The sequence below is a fragment of the Boleophthalmus pectinirostris genome, unplaced genomic scaffold (assembly GCF_026225935.1).
Source record: "Boleophthalmus pectinirostris isolate CB_2022bp ecotype Guang Dong unplaced genomic scaffold, ASM2622593v1 HiC_scaffold_9, whole genome shotgun sequence".
Taxonomy (NCBI): domain Eukaryota; kingdom Metazoa; phylum Chordata; class Actinopteri; order Gobiiformes; family Gobiidae; genus Boleophthalmus; species Boleophthalmus pectinirostris.
Window position 1 is genome coordinate 11438182 of NW_026571541.1, and position 18581 is coordinate 11456762.

General features: G+C 38.1%; 1 protein-coding gene across 4 annotated transcripts in view; it reads left to right on the forward strand.

Moving 5' to 3' along the window:
- LOC110159413 (rap1 GTPase-activating protein 2) overlaps positions 1 to 18581 on the forward strand; it is a 168640-nt gene that overhangs the window by 108207 nt on the left and 41852 nt on the right. For 3 of the 4 annotated variants that reach the window (XM_055166837.1, XM_055166835.1, XM_055166836.1), the window contains one exon: positions 3846 to 3930. In XM_055166837.1, coding sequence (XP_055022812.1) covers positions 3846 to 3930 — 85 coding nt within the window. Of the gene's footprint in view, positions 1 to 3845; positions 3931 to 12571; positions 12590 to 18581 lie in introns of those variants that run through there. The other variant, XM_020923965.2, reaches the window with a different exon arrangement.

An 18581-nucleotide genomic window follows, 5' to 3' on the forward strand; every position in this document is an offset into this window, starting at 1 on the left:
TCTCACTCTCCTTCTACTTGTAACTGAAATAGAAATGTTTGCAATTATTAATTATTATTTTGAAAGATAAATTATCAGATAAATAAATATATTGTGGATGTCACAAAAAGAAGGGACTTTTCCGGTTCTGTTTGTATGTTCTTTTAGAGTATCTGTTCATTCTTATCTTTTGCAATGATTTATAGATTACAAAAGCTACAGTAATGATATTTTTGCAGCCTATAGCAGAATTTAGAGCTATTTTTCTGGTATGTTCAACAGTACAGCTTTAAAGATGCACTGTGCAATTTCTTGGGTGAGATTTCAAACATCTGGTTGTTTCAGTTAAGATGCTATTGCTTTGACTGGAATGTTCCACGGTATGGCATTAAACCAATCTTTCTTAAATTAAATTCCAGGTGTTTTTATTGCAAAATGTATCTTGAAAGCATACAATATGACAGTGGGGTCCCTGTCACGGTAATTTTAAATGACTTTCAATAAAGTGAGACATTGTTTGTGAACGTTGTGGGTCAGGGGCTTGGTGGTAGGTTGTGTGAGGTCAATAACACCACGTTGGAGTCAATCAGCCACTCTGTAGAGCACAGGCAGGGGGTAATTAGCAAGTCTTGAATACCAAAAATGGATAAATGTGGAGTTACAAGAGTAAACCTTACCAATAGCGGTGGGGGGCTTGGAGTGGCTGCGGCAGCGTCTTCTGGGTGTTGTCTGCCAAAAGCTCTCTGACGGATCTCACCCGGAGTTTGCAGGGGTGCTTGGCTTACAAAAATGTGTATGTTTATATTCTGAGAAAAATGGCAGAGATTTGTATAGTTGGATGTTCATGTTTTTATTGATTGAAGTATATTAGATGTGAATTTATTCTAAGGTATGGATTATGTCTCATTGTAAAAGGGGTAGGACTAATTGGTCACCTGAATTGTTGGTAGTGGCCAGTTAATGGGAGACTCTGGGCCCTTTTAAAAGTAGGACTAAGTTTGTTGTTTGCTCCGTTTTGTTGGAATAAAGGTGCCATGTAAATAAACAATCACTGGCTGTGGTTCTTACACTGATGCCTTCAAGACGGCTCGGCCATCCACATACATATTTATATGACTGTAACTTGGCCTGATGGCGTCACCTGCTTGTGTTCATGGAAATAAATACGTTTAATGTCATACAGCAGAACAATCCAAGTAACAACATATCCATGGAAATAAGCACATATGGTGGACCCTCAACCAAAAATGTAACATAATACCCCTTTACATAACGCCTGCCATAAACATCATTGGTAAAGCAGTCAGATCCACTGGCTTCTGGATGGATGGGACTGTTGTTGTGTCCTTGAGCAAGACACTTAACCTCACCACCACTGTCTGCATATACTGGTGTATAAATGTGTGTGTGAATGTGTGAGTGGTTCCTTGACCTAAAGCGTGCGTTAAAGAATACGTTGAAAGGTTGAAAAACAGTACCATTTTACCATTTAAAAGTTATCCACGTACAGACACTAATCACAAAATAAATCAGTTTCCCCATGAATCCGGTGCAGGTGTGTTTTAGACAAATGTGAAGACAAAGGCTGTTGAACCAGAGCCTCAGGTCACAGTTCCTCAGGCTCTCTCAGGCTTTCACAGATCAGCTGGTCTCCACAGAACAAACAGTCTCCAACAATCAACAATATCTGCACTGCCCTTCCTCCTCTCCATGTGCGCTTTGTTGGTCAGTTTATAGATGTGGGAGATATACATAAAAATATATAATATCAAAGTGTTGTTTTTCTTTTTTTTTATGATCAGTTTTTTTTTCTTCTTCTTTCGTTTCATACATGGAGGTGAAATAAGGGACGGTGGCGTAGTGGGGATTTTTAAGTGCGTGTACACGATTTATGACGTCATTGATGTCCCCGAAGCAAACATAAAGGTGCCAGCCCAGTAAAAATCTTTAATATTTGATGTTTTGTTTTGTTTTTAACTCAAAATGATGCAGAATCATGTCATTAAAATAAACCTCATTCAAAATCACCTACATAACTTAAATCTTAGACTACAACACATGAACCAGGACTAAAACAGAAATAAAACAGGATTAAACCAGAAGTGAACCAAGACTAAACCGGGACTATACCAGGACTATACCAGGACTAAACCAAGACTAAACCAGGATTAAACCAGGATTATACCAGGACTATACCCAAGACTTAACCAGGACTATATACCAGGACTACACCAGGATTTAACCAAGACTACACCAGGACTACAGCAGGACTTCACTAGGACTTAACCAGAACTTAACCAGGACTTAACCAGGACTAATCTTGGATTTGAGAGCAAGAGAGAGAACCCCAAGCCCATGGAGCAGGGTGTCCGCAAAGCGCGATCGGGCATCGGATGTGCTTTAGCCCAGTGAGGCATGGAGCTCTGTGGTGGTCCTTTCTCCTGCGGTCACCCAACAGTCTACACGAGCGCACCTCCGGACCCGTCCTGACACTCAGTCCTGGTTCAGTTCTGGTTTAGTCCTGCTTTAGTCCTGGTTTAGACCTGATTTGGTCTTGGTTCAGTTCAGTCCTGGTCCCTTCATGTCTCAAGTCACTATAGGACAGTAGTGCATCATGAGCCTATGCAGATTGTTTTCATAATTGCAAATAGCTCCGGTTTGACATTTAAGTTGTAGCTTTTTTATATTTGTTATTTTTTTACACTACACCCCTGACAAGGAGTAAAGAAAAAATAATAGCAAATCAAAAAGGAAGAGGGAAGGAAACAGCAGCAAAACAGTAGATCGTAACATAGCCAAATAAATAAAATATTGTAGAGGTAACACATAGAGACCATAACAAAAGTAAAGCTTCTTGTGTACCCCAATAATCTCCAATCACGTCCCTTCCACCCTCCCAGGTTTTTTGTTTTACTACTGTTATCCGTTATTGATGGTAGCAGCTCTTTCACATTTTGAGCTCATAACATTTCAAGTACTTGGTGACATCACACAAGACTGCACTCTCTCCTGTAGTTTAGGTGTTTTGTCCCGCTTTAATGCTCCAAATGTTGTGATGTCATGTGTATAATCTCTATTGACTGAATTTCTTTCACCGTTGTGGATGACATGTTAGAAACTTGCTAATACTGACTGGAACCCACTGAGTTGACTGGACATTGATTCACTGTCTTCACTGATGAAACAGAGTGACCTAGTTTGTGCATAATCAGAAACCGTGCCGTGTTTGTGTTTATTATAATTAGAAAAAGAGCCGCGATATGGATTTTCTGTATCTACAATTATGAACCAAAGTCAACAACACAACCTTTAAAGTGGGACTAAACACCTCCGCTCCTCCCACAAACACATTTCAAATAGAGCTGCTAACTTGGGAAATGCGTGGAGGAAGAAGAAGAAGGTGAGAGTGAGGGAGGAGGAGGAGGGGCGGGGTTTGGAGTTATAAGGAACAGTGTGATTGGTCTAGCAGGTATCCACGCTTCAAACTCCGCCCCTGCAGCCAAGTGTTTGTGATCAGAAACAGCTGTCTGTAGCCAGGGCACTCTTTTCACCAGAAAGCTTGAAATGTAACTAGTTTGCGCTAAAAATTCCAGAGTTTAGTACAATGTGAGGGTACACAATATATCTGATTAAATGCATTTTAAGGAGGTGCAGTTATTAAATCGCAAGGACTGTATTTATTTTAAAAAACTACTACTACTGCTACTTTTTAGATCTCTATCATTTTCTGAAATTCACAGGAGGTGACAGAATGTAGAATGCAATATTTATGCTTTTTTTTTTTTTTTTTACCTAAAATCGTTCATACCTTAGTACAATGTAAGCTTCTTTTATTGAAACTTTTCCTTCTCTGTTCCTCTGTGCAGGAAACAGGAGCTGCTGAACATCTCCACTGTCCAGCTGGGAGAATGTCCGCCTTCTCCGCCCCGCACCGCTCCCCCCAGCATGAAGGTAAGACCGTAGCATTTATACAGAGCCCCCCACTATAGAACAGACCCACACAATGCTATCACTCCAAAGAACTAACAAAGCATACAGGTCTCCAGGTCTGTTTTTTTTTTTTTTTTTTTTTTTTTTTTTTTTGAGTCACTGGAAGCATTATATTGTGCAAGGACAATGGAGATGGACATTTTCATCACTTAATGGAGTATGTTTTTCAGAACTACAGTTTTCGATATCTTTGTGTTGCTTTAGTAAGCTTAAAGGAGCCTGGAATATTCCATGTCAGTGAATTCAATCTATCTGTCTATCTATATAAATGTATTCAAATCCAGGAGTCCGTATACTAAAAACACACTGGGAAAAAAAACAAAACAAATCTAGGTAAGTTAAAAAATGACTTGAATTGAGAACATTTTGCTTTATCTGAGTAGATTCAACTTGACAAGTAAAATTATCTACCAGTGGAATAAGTGTGGTTTTCTTAATTTGATTTTGTTCCTTATTTTAAGTGCAGAAAGTTGTTGTTTTTTCTGTGTAGCAAGATGTTTTTTCACGTTTTCACAAGTACAAAAAGTCTTATTCCACTGGCAGATAATTTTACTTGTCAAGTGAAATTTACTCATCTAAAACTTTCTTAATTCAAGTCACTGGCTAGATTTTGTTCTTTGCAGTGCATGCATTTTTAGAGCATGAATTGGATCACCTCTCCACAGATCTGATATGTGACTTGGCCTGGTGGCATTAACTGCTTGTCTCCATGAATTTAGAATGAATTAATGCTATATTGTCGAACATTCAAGACAAAGCAATAACCATGGAGACAAGCTTGATAGTATGATAGTAAAAGCAGATAGTGAATCATTTCAGTCTGGTAAGGGTGTTTGAACTCTCCCAGGTATTTTTTTTAACAAACCTGAGAACAACATTAGATATATGATATGAATTGTCCTTTGAAATGTTAAGTTTTCTTTGTTATAAGCACGGACAGATGCACTTCTTAAAGGACATATTGATTCACAGATTTTTTACATTGACCACTGTCTTGCCTTTAAGACCCACTGGCCTTCAATGAAAAATACTATTGATCGGTGGTCGTCTGCCATTTGAAATCTATAAGCAAGTTCAGAGACAGTGAAAGAGTGAGACAGCAGTATTGATGACGAGACCAGATAAAATCAAGCTACATATTCGTCAGGACTATATATCATAAAACGGGGGCGTATGGTGTCACTGCTCCTGCCTATGGGTCAGGAAGCTCTGTGTACGATGCTACTGAAATATAATTCCTCTAGTGACGTTAACTTAAATCATTATGGTGTTAAAGGCGCTGTACCTGGTTTTTACAGTCTTAAAAACATTTTTAAAAAACAGCACTAGTTATTTGTAAATGGTTTGCAGTGGCAAGCATCGCATATTCATAGCATCTTTTAGTCACAATGATGAGTTTTTTTGTTTTGTTTTTTTAACTTTAAGAAGACCACTGAGATGTTTTGCCATCACAGTCATGCTAAGAACAACTCGCAACCTTCCTTGTTTTATAATTAGACGAAGACAGCACATCGTTTTGACTGTGGTGTTGGGTTGTTTAATTGTGGGAAGGTGCAGAATTACTATCATAAATACATTTTGTAGTTTTGATGGTAATGTTTGATGTTATATTGGATAATGGACCTTGTTGGACAAAGTAATGTTTTATGAGTCCTTTAGTAATTTGCCTGGGAATCCATAATACACTCTTTTTTCATTACTCTGTGTAGATGTGAGTCTGGTCGTTCAGATGGGCACAATTGACTGATTGATGTGATTGAATTACCCAATCAGTAATGGCTGCTTTCTAGGAAAAAAGAAAGGAAAAAAGTATCATAAGGGAGGGATTGGTGATCAGACTGCCTCTGTAAAAAATATGCAAGTCATTTGAAGCTGCAGCCAGTGCTATATATTTTTGTAGTTAGAAAAAATGTTAGAAAAAATGTTTGTTTAGTAAAAGGTTAGTCAGTTCGTTTAATTTACAATGTTGTCTCTCTCCAGGGCATATTCCAGATCACCTGAACTGACCCAGGGAGATGTGTAGCCCTGAAAGAGCTGGGGGAGAGAGAAGTCTCATGTATTAAACACTGTTGCCATAGCAGTTAATAATTTAAAACTAAACAGTGTCACTGTGGAAGTCCTCAAAATTTCACCTAACATGAACCCATCTTCCTGTTCTATACAACATTTTGAAAAGTTTTAACCATTCTGTAGATATCATATTTTGTTTTAAGTAGTTAATAGGCAGAGGTGGGATCAAGTCGTTGTTTTGAAAGTCTCAAGTAAGTGTTACGACTTTGACCTCAAGTCCGAGTCAAGTCCCAAGTCAAATACAGGCAAGTCCAGGCTGAGTCTCAAGTCACTGGCTCATAAGTCCAAGTCAAGTCCAAGTCGTCTGCTTTGAACTTCAAGTCATTTCAAGTCTTTAAACCAAAGTACCAAATATAGCTTGGATTTTTGCAGCTTATATTAATTTTAAGCTAAATTGTACTTAAAATGTCCTGGTATATTTATATATGATTATTTATAAGAGTTGTAGATATGTTATTTTTTCCTTTTTAAACGTCCTGACAAGACTCTGAAAGTCTGAATCATTGTGGTCAGAGCAGAAAGAATTCAGAATTAAAAGTGCTAAATAACAGTTATTTTGTTATGAAGGATCATGTTCTATGTAGTTCCCTTTGTATTGTACTGTATATTACTTTAGTACATTTGAGTATCACAGTACTTCAATTAAATCCAAAGTAACAAAAAGAAGTGGGAGGGATATTTTCCAGTTTGTTCCTGTAAAATTCAGCACCACATTTATCAATTGTAAAGAGAAAAGTATCAAGTCTTTTCAAGTCACAGGGCTCAAGTCCAAGTCAAGTCCCAAGTCCCTGATCTTAAAATCCAAGTCGAGTCCTAAGTCTGAGACCATTTTATCAAGTAAAGTCCCAAGTCCTAAAAATAGTGACTCAAGTCTGACTTGAGTCCAAGTCACGACTTGCAGTTTTCCACCTCTGATAATAGGTACAGCATCAGTCTTAATTTTTCATCCTTCTGTCCATTTCCACCTTTTCTGTTACTCTACTCTTCAAGACTTTCCCTTCAAGACTGTATTTTCCTTCTAATATTTCTCTCACAAACCCAGAGCCTTGAATGGGAGGTACAGATTGGTAACACTGTGTATGAGAAAACGTCAGCAGCTACAGTGATGGGTCAGAGGGCAGATCTACACTATTGGTGACACTAATGCTATGGTATTGTCCCATTTAATTGAGTTGTGTTGTCAAGGAAACCCATGCACACGGAATGTATTTCTGAAAACACCACAGAAAGATTACATTATGTAGAATAGAGGTTTGAATTTCACATGTTTTATGGAGATAAGAAGCAAATGTCCAAGATGGGCTGTTGTGAAATGTTATGTAAATTACTGAACTGCTGTTACATTTCAAGAACATGTTTGGTTTAGCTTTTAGTTTCCTCTGTGTCCTGCAGCATCACAATGGCATTCAAGTTGGAGCCAGGTGAACACAACAGGAAAGGTCTTGCTCTTGCTCTGCTCTGTTGTTTCAGCTGGTGATGAATTGTTTTTGGAAGGTCTTCTGCCACATTTAGCTCCACATATGATGCCTGTAGGATTGCAAATGTCTATAGCTAGATCCTTAAGTAGCCTCTTGCACAGTCCTCTGTATTTGCTCCGTCAATGCTACTTGGGGCAGCCTGTCGGGAGGAGTAAGCACCACAGTGCTGCGCTTCAGAATCTGTGTTTTCTTCATTATTTGTCTCCAAAACCAAAATGAAAAACCGGATTACAATTAGTTTTTTTCATTTTTAAACTTTGTATTTAAATAAATAATGGAAAAAACTGATAACAGCCATTTCCTGTTTCCGACTGCAATGCCAGACTGAACCAGTACTAAACCAGGTTCGGGACCTGACCAGGACCTGACCAGGACTGAGACCAGGACTTAGACCGGAACCAGGATTAGGACTGAGTCCAGGATTAGGAGTGAGACCGGGACTGACACCGGGACTGACACCGGGACCAGACCAGAAATGACACGAGGACTGAGACCGGGACTGAGACCAGGACTGAGACCAGGACTCAGACCGGGATCAGACTGGGACTCAGACCGGGACTGAGACTGGGATAAGATCAGGACTCCGTCCGGGACTGAGACTGGGACTGAGACTGGGACTGAGACCAGGACTGAGACCAGGACTGAGACTGCGACCAGACCAGGACTGAAAACGGTTTAGTCCTGGTTTAGTCCTGTTTCAGTCCTGGTTCAGTCAGTTTTGCGGTGCAAAAGTCCGGCATTGCGGTTTAAGTCAAGGAAACGAGAAACGGCTGTTATCCGTTTTTTCCATTATTAATTTAAACACGAAATCATAAACTGAAAATGGGAATCGTTATCTGTTTTTTAATTTTGGTTTTGGAGACAAATAATGAAGAAAATAGTTGTTTTTTCATTTTCTTATTTTTGGTTTTATATTGAAAAACAAATGAATGAATGACACACAGATTCTTGAGGACCCATCTACAGATCTTGAATTAGGTTTGGTCAGGACCACCATAGCTGAATGAATTTTATTACATTTCTATTTATTTATTGTTGGTTTGTTGGTTTGGATTGTTTTTTTAGAATACAATATTTATTTTATTGTATACATTTTTGACTAAATCTTCATGATCACTTTTCTAGAGTAAGAGACAGACATTTGCTCTCTTAATTGTCTGATAATTATTTATGGAGACTCTTAAAGAAGTTGCACGTGGCCTCTGCAAACGTGAGCTACTTCCTGCAGCACGAGTCACCTTGAACTAAGCTCACAACATTATTGAATCAGCTCAAGACGGCGCACAGGGAGAGAGGATAAGGATATGCACAGTGGGGCTGGCTGTCTGACTGTGCAGAAAATAGTAGAGAAACTTAACAATATAATGAAACTCAGAGAAAAATCCATTATGCTCATGATGTGGGGTTGATTTGAGGGTTATTATGATCATTTTCTGACGTAAATTTTACCATAACGACATATATAATAGTAATCAATGGCCCACTGTCAGGAGAGATATAAGTGGCTGTAATAGCAGTCCATTGAGCTCAAGGGTATGAGTGGTTAGAGAAAAGTTTAAGTGTGGAAAAAGCTAAAGGAATAAGATGATTTCTTAAAGGGCCCACATGACGCTATATTCTGAACTATGTTATAATGTTGTTTCCTCATCAAAAACATACCAGGAATTTTGTTTTGTTTCATTCACACATTTTTAAAACACAAACCTTCCACATTTAGGAGATTAGTAGACTAATAATAAAGGATTACTTAAACATGGGAATAAAACAAAACACAACTCTTGATTATGTTTTTGAGGAGATAACAACCTTCTAAAATGGATTAAAGGGACAGTTTGGCTAACTAGGAATTGAGGTACTATGTCCAAAATTCCAGAGTGTTGGAGATGTGTGGAGACACTTTTTTAACATATTCCATCCAGTTCTTGTATTTGCAGAGGTCACTGGTGTAAGACTAGTGCATGTCAACAGTTTTACCCACTCCACAAAACACCTGAAGCAAATTTATTATTACACCAGAATGTGAATGTGTTGATAGAATAATTTTAGAAGTAAAACCAACTTTGCGACTAAAGGATTTATGTGTGAGCAGCAGCAGTGAGTTGTACTTCCTGATAGAAAGTTTGGCAGTGGCGGACTGATATATAAGAAAATAGTCCCTCAATCAGAACTGGGACCAAGTCGTTGTTTTCCAAGTTGCAAGTAAGTCTCAAGTCTTTGACCTCAAGGCTGAGTCAAGTCCCAAGTCAAATACAGGCAAGTCCAAGTTGAGTCTCGAGTCCCTGGTCCGTAACTCCAAGTTAAGTCCAAGTCGTCTGCTTTGAGCTTCAAGTCATTTCAAGTCTTTAAACCAAAGTACCAAATATAACTTCGATTTTTGCATTTTATATGAATTTTAAACTAAATTGTACTTAAAAAGTCCTGGTATATGAGTATTTATATAAGAGCTGTAGAAATGCTAATTTTTCCTTCCTTTAAATGTCTTGACAAGAGTGCAAATCGTTACGGTTAGAATAGAAAGAATGAAGATTTCAGAGTGCTTAATAACAGTTAATTTGTCAGCTAGTCTAAGCATCAAGTCTTCTCAAGGTCCAAGTCAAGTCCCAAGTCACTGACCTTCAAGTCCAAGTCGAGTCCCAAGTCTTTGTCTATTTTATCAAATCAAGTCTCAAGTCAAAAAAATGGTGACACAAGTCTGACTCAAGTCCAAGTCACCACTTGCAAGTCCCCACCTCTGCCCTCAACATGCAACAATTCATGTGACGCAAGATTAGATTTATTTCAAACATTATTCTATCAACACAAACATTTACATCAACAATCTGGTGTAATAATAGATTTGCTTCGGGTGTTTTGTGGATTGGGTAAGACTGTTTTTAGTGGCAGGCTAACTATGGCCATTGACATGCACTAGCCTAGCACCAGCGACCTCTGCAAATACAAGGACTGGATGGAATATTTTAAAAAGTGTCTCCACATGTCTCCAACACTCTGGCTCACTAGGAAATGAGGTCCTATGTCCAAAATTCCGAACTGCCCTTTTAAAGTCCAGTCCCCAGTTTTGTTTTTTTGTTTTGTTTTGTTTTTTAATAATATGGGCACTTTAAAGAACTTTAGAATTTGTAATGGACTAGACCACTATCAAATCTACCAGAAAACATGTTCCTGCATTGTTAAAGGTGCACTGTGTAGCTTTTCTGATGGAGGGGTCTGACACGTGCTTGGCTCCACAGGATGTTATTGCTTTGCCTGGAATCTCCAATAGCACGGCATTAACTTATCAATCTCTACACAATCAGGCGATGTTAGATTTCAGATGTGTGAAAAGACGACCTCGCTCCCAACAAGAATGCATGTTTTTTCAAGCTATTGTTACAATCTGATATTTTGAGTTTAGTTCAGGTTGTGTCGTTGTTAACACTTGGTTGCTATGCCGACAAGTGGATAGGAAGGTTTTATTGTCAGTTACTGGTCAGTTTGGAGACTGGCTCTGCAGAGTTGAGACTGCTGTTATTTTGTGCTTGTTTTGGTGTGGGTTACAGCCTACAGTAGCCCTTGTGTTCTGAAAATAAACAACAAGAAGAACTTCGGCTTGTTTCCTCGCACCAGAATGCCACAGTATTTTCTTTGCAATAAAACACCTAACTGTGTAAATGTAAGATGGATGGATGAAAAGCTTTTTCCTGGAATGCTCTATTCCAGGAAAAAGCTTTTTCTATTAAGATACAAAAAGAACTAGTTGGAATGAAAGGAGCAGACATTTGCAGCATAGTCTTTCAAATAAAGATATAATGGTGATATTTCTTAATGCATTTTTATGGTTTATTTTACAGTCCACTTACTTTTTATGTGACAACTTAATCTTAATATAATCTATTATTGTAATGATTCTATCAGGATCCAGTTAGATTTTGATTAAATTTTCTCAATATCTGGACAGCATTTTGGCATAATTAATGAATTATCATATATGATTTTTTGCCTTCCTGTTCATATTTCTTCCTTTTCTTTGTTAATATGTTTGATTTTCAACAAAAAGGTGAGAGTTAGCCTGATCCATCAGCCAGTGTTACTTCGTAGAAACCGTCTGACCTCACAGTGTTAGATTTCGTTCACTTGACGGTAGACGGGTACTTTTTATCATTTAACCAATCGCTGCTATTTGATAGTCACGTATGTAATTTGCCGCTAACGGGGCTAACTGGTATATTAAGCTTTTCCCAAATCCCATAGGAAGATGGGCAATAACATCTTTCTCCTTGATGAAATTCACCAAACAACTCTTTATTCTGGCTTTAAATCCTCGATCTCAGGAATCATTGACAAAACACAATGTATGGCTCTTCGCTGAGGCTGGTGCCCGAACTTGCACTTCCAGGGTTTTTGTGAACTGTCCAGTTTATTTTGATTCCTGACCTAGTTGCTGGAGAGAAATGAAATTGAGCGGAGGCACTTGGTGGCGCCAGCTTAACTAGGTGAGAGTGACAAACTGAAAAAATGTTGTCACTGTAATGTTACTTGATGGAGACTTGTTTAATAGCACAAATCAGTAGTTCCAACTAATGTCTAACAAGTTTCAGACAGAGTAGAGCCTACAGTTAGCATCATACCCCAGGGAATGTTGATGACATCAGCCGCAAATTATCAATAGTCCATTCACCTTTTCTAACTTAATCTTAATGTACTAGTTGTCTATTACTCTAATGATTAGGGTCCAAAAATGTAGATCGATTTTTGCCAATATCTAGATTACATTTTGGCATAATTATAATTTCTTTTTTCCTCCCTGTTGTTAATAATTCTCCTTTTCTTTGTCGATAAGTCTTTTCTTCCGTCTTCTTCAGTAACTCAGTATTAGCGGTCCTGCTGACTCACACTTTATAGTTTGCACAGAGCCTGTTCAGACACATGTGCACGTGAGACATTTGTTCCGGCAGCTCAACTTGTATTTCCAGTTTAGTCTTTGAAGGGAAAAGTGAGAATCAACAGAAAAAGTACACGTTTTGTTAGAATCCATACATGTTTCACACACCATCGACAGTTCTGCAGAGCGTAGATGATTGGCAGCTGTAGAGGTAAGCCCATATCTTTTCCTTGCTCAACAGACAACGAGCTGCTATACAAATGCATGGTGTACAGTTGCAGAGGGAGTCATGTTACCGGCTTTGCACAGATCTGTATTCATTAGTGTCTCATTAAAAGGAGTGACTCTGGGCGGTGCGTTTTCTAACATCAGTGTGAAAGGAAATATTATTCATGTGTTTATTTCATTATGCACCCTTTAGTAATTCGATTTTGCTAAAAGGCTGTTAACATAGGTCCATATGGGAACACTGAAATGTACTGAAGTACTGTAGTACAGCCTAGACCATAGCTCGAGAGCCACCTGTAGCTCGCCACCTTCTTCCAAGTAGCTCGCCAAAGAATTTCAGAATTATAAGTTTTGTGCTGAATAACAAAAATTTGATGAATAGAATTGTAACTGTATCATGTTCATGCCAAACTTTCCTTTCTGCACTAATAAATGGATAATAGTATATGTTTTCTAGGCCTCTAACTGTTCCGATCTAAGGCCGTGGTACTTATAATGAGTAGCTCTATGGTATTTTCATTTTGTAAAGATAGCTCACGGAGGAAAATGTTGGAGACCCCTGGCCTAGACTGTTGAAGTACTGTAAGTTTTGTTGTAAAATTGTCGTAAAAATCATCGCTACCATTTAGGAAGGAGTAATATTTCAATTAAGGTTAGATTCAAAGGTATTGTATTTTCCAGGCTATTAGGCGCTCTGGATTATAAGGCGCACAGTCATTAAATAGTCTATTTTCGAACTTTTTTCACAAATAAACTGCACCGAACTTTAAACAAAACACAACAGTTGGATGGCTCAGTGGGACTTTGTTTGGCACGTTCACGGTGACTCTGGGCTTTGTTCAATTGTGGCGTGTAGGGAAGGTACTGTCTGGGACCGCTGGATTGTTGACGTGTTCGTAGTGACTCAGTTGTTCAGTGTGTCTAGAAGTGGCACATTGCACTCGCTTTTTCGGTTCGTTCCTCTGTTCCATTCCTCGTCCGTGTGGCTGCGTGTGTGTTTCACTGCGCGGTCACTGTCTCCTCCGTGCGTGTTTGCGTGCGCTTCGGGTGGTGCGGTTTTGTAGTTTACTGAAGTCATGATGGGACACCTGAGTGGATTTGTGTATAGGGCGCTCTGGATTGCAGGGCGCGCAGTCATTTTTTGATAGGGTTGGAGGTTTAAGTGTGTGCCTAATAGCCCGGAAAATACAGTACTATTGTCAAAATACATACAGTAATTGATAATAAAATATGAAATTGTATAAAACTGATAGTATATGTTGTCTAAAACCAAGATGTAAGATTATAAAACATAGCCTAAATCTTGTAAAACATAAAAAATATGTTCTGAACCACAATTTTATGAAAAATAAACACATATATCTGTCCCTAACTTCAATATACTTTCCTTGTATACCTTCCAGCTTTCTTAAGAAAACACTGTTAAGAAATAGGATCTTGCAGTGTAATTTAAGCTCAAATGGCTCATATTTTGCAGATGCGTTTGGTCTGAATCTGAATCGGCTAAAAACCTGTGTCAGATTTCCTCTGTAAAGCTGCCTGCAGTGGTAATATTGTTCTTGTGGTATCAGCAGAAAAGGTCACCTGGTTTATCCTCTGGGCTATGAATACTAAGAAGCTGTGTCAAAGTGTGCTGGCCTTATTCTACCCTCAAGATAATGCATACCTTTAAAGTAATACCTCATATGTATATAGTGCTGGTGTAGTACTCGTAGTAACTTACAGGGAAATAAATACATACAGAATTTTGAAATACAGCAATATCTAATCTTGCCTTTTTTCTGCTTCTCCTATGACCTGTACTATGACAACTTTGGCAACTTCACCTCACAATCAGAATTAGGCTACTTTTACTTTTAATACTACTCTGTATTAAGTACTCTGTATTAGTTTTATAACTACTCTTAGTACTTTACTGTACTCTACTATACTCAAGACAAGACTTTCTCTGTCTTGGCTACTATAACCATCATATAACTACAACAACGAATACTACTGCTACTACTATTACTGCTACTACTGCTGCTCATACTACTGCTGCTGCTACTGCTACTACTACTACTGCTACTACTACTGCTACTTCTACTGCTATTACTGCTACTGCTACTACTGTTACTACTACTACTACTGCTACTGCTGCTACAACTGCTATAACTACTACTGCTACTACTGCTACAACTGCTATAACTACTGCTACTACTACTGTTACTACTACTACTACTACTACTACTACTACTGTTACTACTACTACTACTACTACTTCTACTGTTTCTACTGCTACTACTGTTACTATGCCAGTAGTAATTCAATAAACAAACCTGTTTGTATTTTCTTGGAATGAAAGTTTTTCTAGACATTGTTGCTGAGAGCACATTAAAAAATAAAATGCAGAAGTATAACTTAAAACTAATCTGTATTTAGACTGGCTGTTCCTGGCCTGTTGTATTCTCACAAACTGCCACTAGATGCTATCTACATTACTGCAGTCTAACCCGAACAAAGGCCAGGTGAGGTGAGGTGAGGGGGAGGCAGATTTTAAAGCATGTATAAATCCCAATTAGAAATGTACAATTAGTGCATGTTATATTTTAGTTTATAGGTTGAGATGATGCAATTAGTTCAATTTCATCAGAGCTTTCACCATATCAAAGTAATATTTTACCTTGGCCCCCCTTGTAAGCCTATTGCTGGGTTTTAGATGGCATCGCAGCATTCTATAGGCCCATATTAATCAATACAGGTCTGTTCAAATGCAGATTTTTTTTTGTAATATAGCATGGGGTTAGGTCTAGTCAATAATAGAAATGATCAGGTTCCATATGTAGAAATGTACCTTTCTGATATTTCATGACCACATTCTATAATCTGAAATACACCAATACTACAGTGCGATGTAATCCAACCGTACTCCACATATGTGATTTCTCTTGGCCTGCGTTTGAACTGAAGTGGTGTAATTTGACATCCGTGATCCAGTTCCGATGGGTCTGATCTCTCTGAATATGTTCATGACTCTACATGAAAACACCTCCGTTCTGTCGTTGGGTTCCTACGGCGACAGCGGCTTCAGTAATGACATGGGGGAATGATACAGACGATGAGATTAGACACGAGACAGAGTGACCAGTGGAGACAGGCATAATTTCATTTTAATGCCATTTGACCACGTGTATGTGTTAGCTGGGCAAGTGTTCTCTGCAAGCCCATTTGAAAATCATTATTGTTCAGTTGTATCAGATTTTTACTGTCTGAAAAATGTGAACTATTTTATACAGCATTTTATACAGTTCATGTGTTATAAAGTTATTCATCACTCGTCTTATGCATTCTGAACTTCATAATTATTTACAGTAATGAGTTTTTGTTTTTTTTTTCCTTTTTTCCACCACCCTGAGAGACAGAGTTGAGTTTTGCCATGACAGTATATAAGGTTAACAACAACTAGCATGCTAAAACGCACTTCATACAATAAATGAAGTTTATAATTAGATGCAGACTTCATGCAACAGACTTATATTTATCTCAAGAGCTGCTTATACAATATATCGCTACTGGGGCAAGACAAATTTTGCTTAAATACATGGAAAGAAATGAGATGCTCAGATACACTATAAAATATAATAAAAACATGAGACTGTTGTGCATAGGCCTGGCACAATGCATTAATGTTCAAGAAATGAGAGATGGAGCAATAATTTCTGAGGGTCATTATCATAAGTACTTTTTTTGTACTAGTGGGGAACTTTTTTTTTTTTGTAAGCTTTTAGCTGTAGAGGGTTGAATTAGGGGTGTCACATTATCGCGTTAATTGCGTTATGTTTTTTAATCGCGTTAATCTAATTTTTAATCTCTAACTTTACTGTCTCTGTATGCAAGTTGCTTTATTATAAAATCTGTTTTTATGTGTTGTTGGGACAACAACACACACACAAAAAAACACATTTATTTTTTTTTATTTCGGTAATTCCACTCATTGCCGGAAACCCACACAAAACACGCGCAGTAAGAGCGATGTAAACGTCATGTTAACGTTGGCGGCGTCAGTCGCACAGTGGACGAGGTCGAAGAGCCAGTAGAACAGAGTCAGCAGTGCACAGGTAAAAACACATTCGTGTCTTGGAAATTATTCTCCCGACGTGAAATATAAAAGAAAATAACAAATATAAAATCGCCTACAACTTAAATGTCACTGGTGAAAACAACCTGCATAGGCTCATGATCTCTGCACTACTGTCCTATAGTGACCTGCCACATGAGGGGACACGCACACAAACACACACAAACACACACAAACACACACACACAAACACACACAAACACACACCTTCATCATCGTCATTAACCTGAGAACGCGCGGACCACGTTTCCTTCCGTAGTTACTGCGCGGACACCGACGTGCTCCCATGCGCCGCCTACGTTTTCCCGCGTACGCTGCATAAACTGCGCTTCCTCCTGTGCGCCTCTAAACCAGAACTAACACCAAGACTAAAACCGGGACTAACCCAATCCAGGACTAAACCAGGTCTAAACCAGGACTAAATCAGGACTAAACCAGAACTAAAACCATGACTAGAACCAGAACTAAAACCAGGTCTAAACCAGGTCTAAACCAGGTCTAAACCAGGTCTAAACCAGGATAAGGACTAAAACCAGTGATCTCATATATAAAGCATTTCTCTATCAATAATATTTTTAATATGGTTAAGGAAAGACTGGACTTTTTATGTCTTCAAGTAGACAAAAGTTATTATGTTCAGATTTCCTAGTCTTTGCTATTTACAGCAAACAGTTTCTTATTCATGGAGACTTGGGCTCAACAGCCAATTTGGAAGATTTGTTAAACAATAAATGACTTTATAAAGTCACTTTTTTTTGTTCTATATCAGTCTTTTGATCTGTCACAATAATATAATGAATTTAAATGAAAATACCTCAAATTGAAGGCTTTTCTCAGCAATTTTTAGGTGAGATTAAAAAGAGATTAATTAGATTAATTAATTACAGATCATAATTAATTAATCTCTCAATTTTTTTTTATCGCATGACAGCACTAGGTTGAATACAATTCTATGATTCATCAGAAATGCAAAGTATAACTAGAAAACAAACCAAAAGTGTACATTTAAATTTTTTTAGAGCAGAGTATTTCTGCTTTAGGGTTATAGTGTCAGTGGCATGAATTGGTTTCAGTATTATCGTTTATCTACTATTGTTTTTTCTTTCATCGGGCCTACCTGTGCACTGTCTGCATCTAATTATAAAATCATTTTAAAGATTGAAAACTTACGTAATAATGCTGGTGCACTATTAGCAAGCTAGTTGTTGTCAGCAGTGGTGTGAAATTTGTGAAACACGCTTATACTGTAATAGCCTGATTCATCAGCCGTTTTTTCTTCGTTTCATTTCGTATAAACCATCTGACCTCGCAGCCTTAGAATTCGTTCGGCGGGTACTTTTTATCATTTAACCAGTCGCTGCTATTTGGTCGTGTCGTATGTAATGCTCCTCTAATGGGGCTAACTGATGTATTAAACTTTTCCCAAATCCAGCAGGAAAAAGGGCAATAATGTCTTTTCCCTTGATGAAATTCACCAAACATTTTCTTTGTTTCGGCTTTAAATCCTCGATCTCGAGAATCATTGACAACACTAAATATATCACTCTTCGTTGATTGACTGGTACCCAGACTTGCACTTCCGGGCTTTTTCCAAATCCTCTAGTGTATTTTGATTCCTGACCTAGTTGCTGGAGAGAAATTAAATTGAGGCACTAGGTGGCGCCAGCTTGGCTAACACTGTAAACTGGTCAAGGTAAATAATTAACAATATAAAAGTGAGAAATTCGGCTGCTGCAAACGGTTAAAAAAAACTACAGCACAGTTCAAAAAATAAATCTTCAGTTTGTAATACAGCTGCAAAGTTACTGACCAAAATAATCTTGTCCTATTTGGATCAGTTTGATGATAACTTTGATTT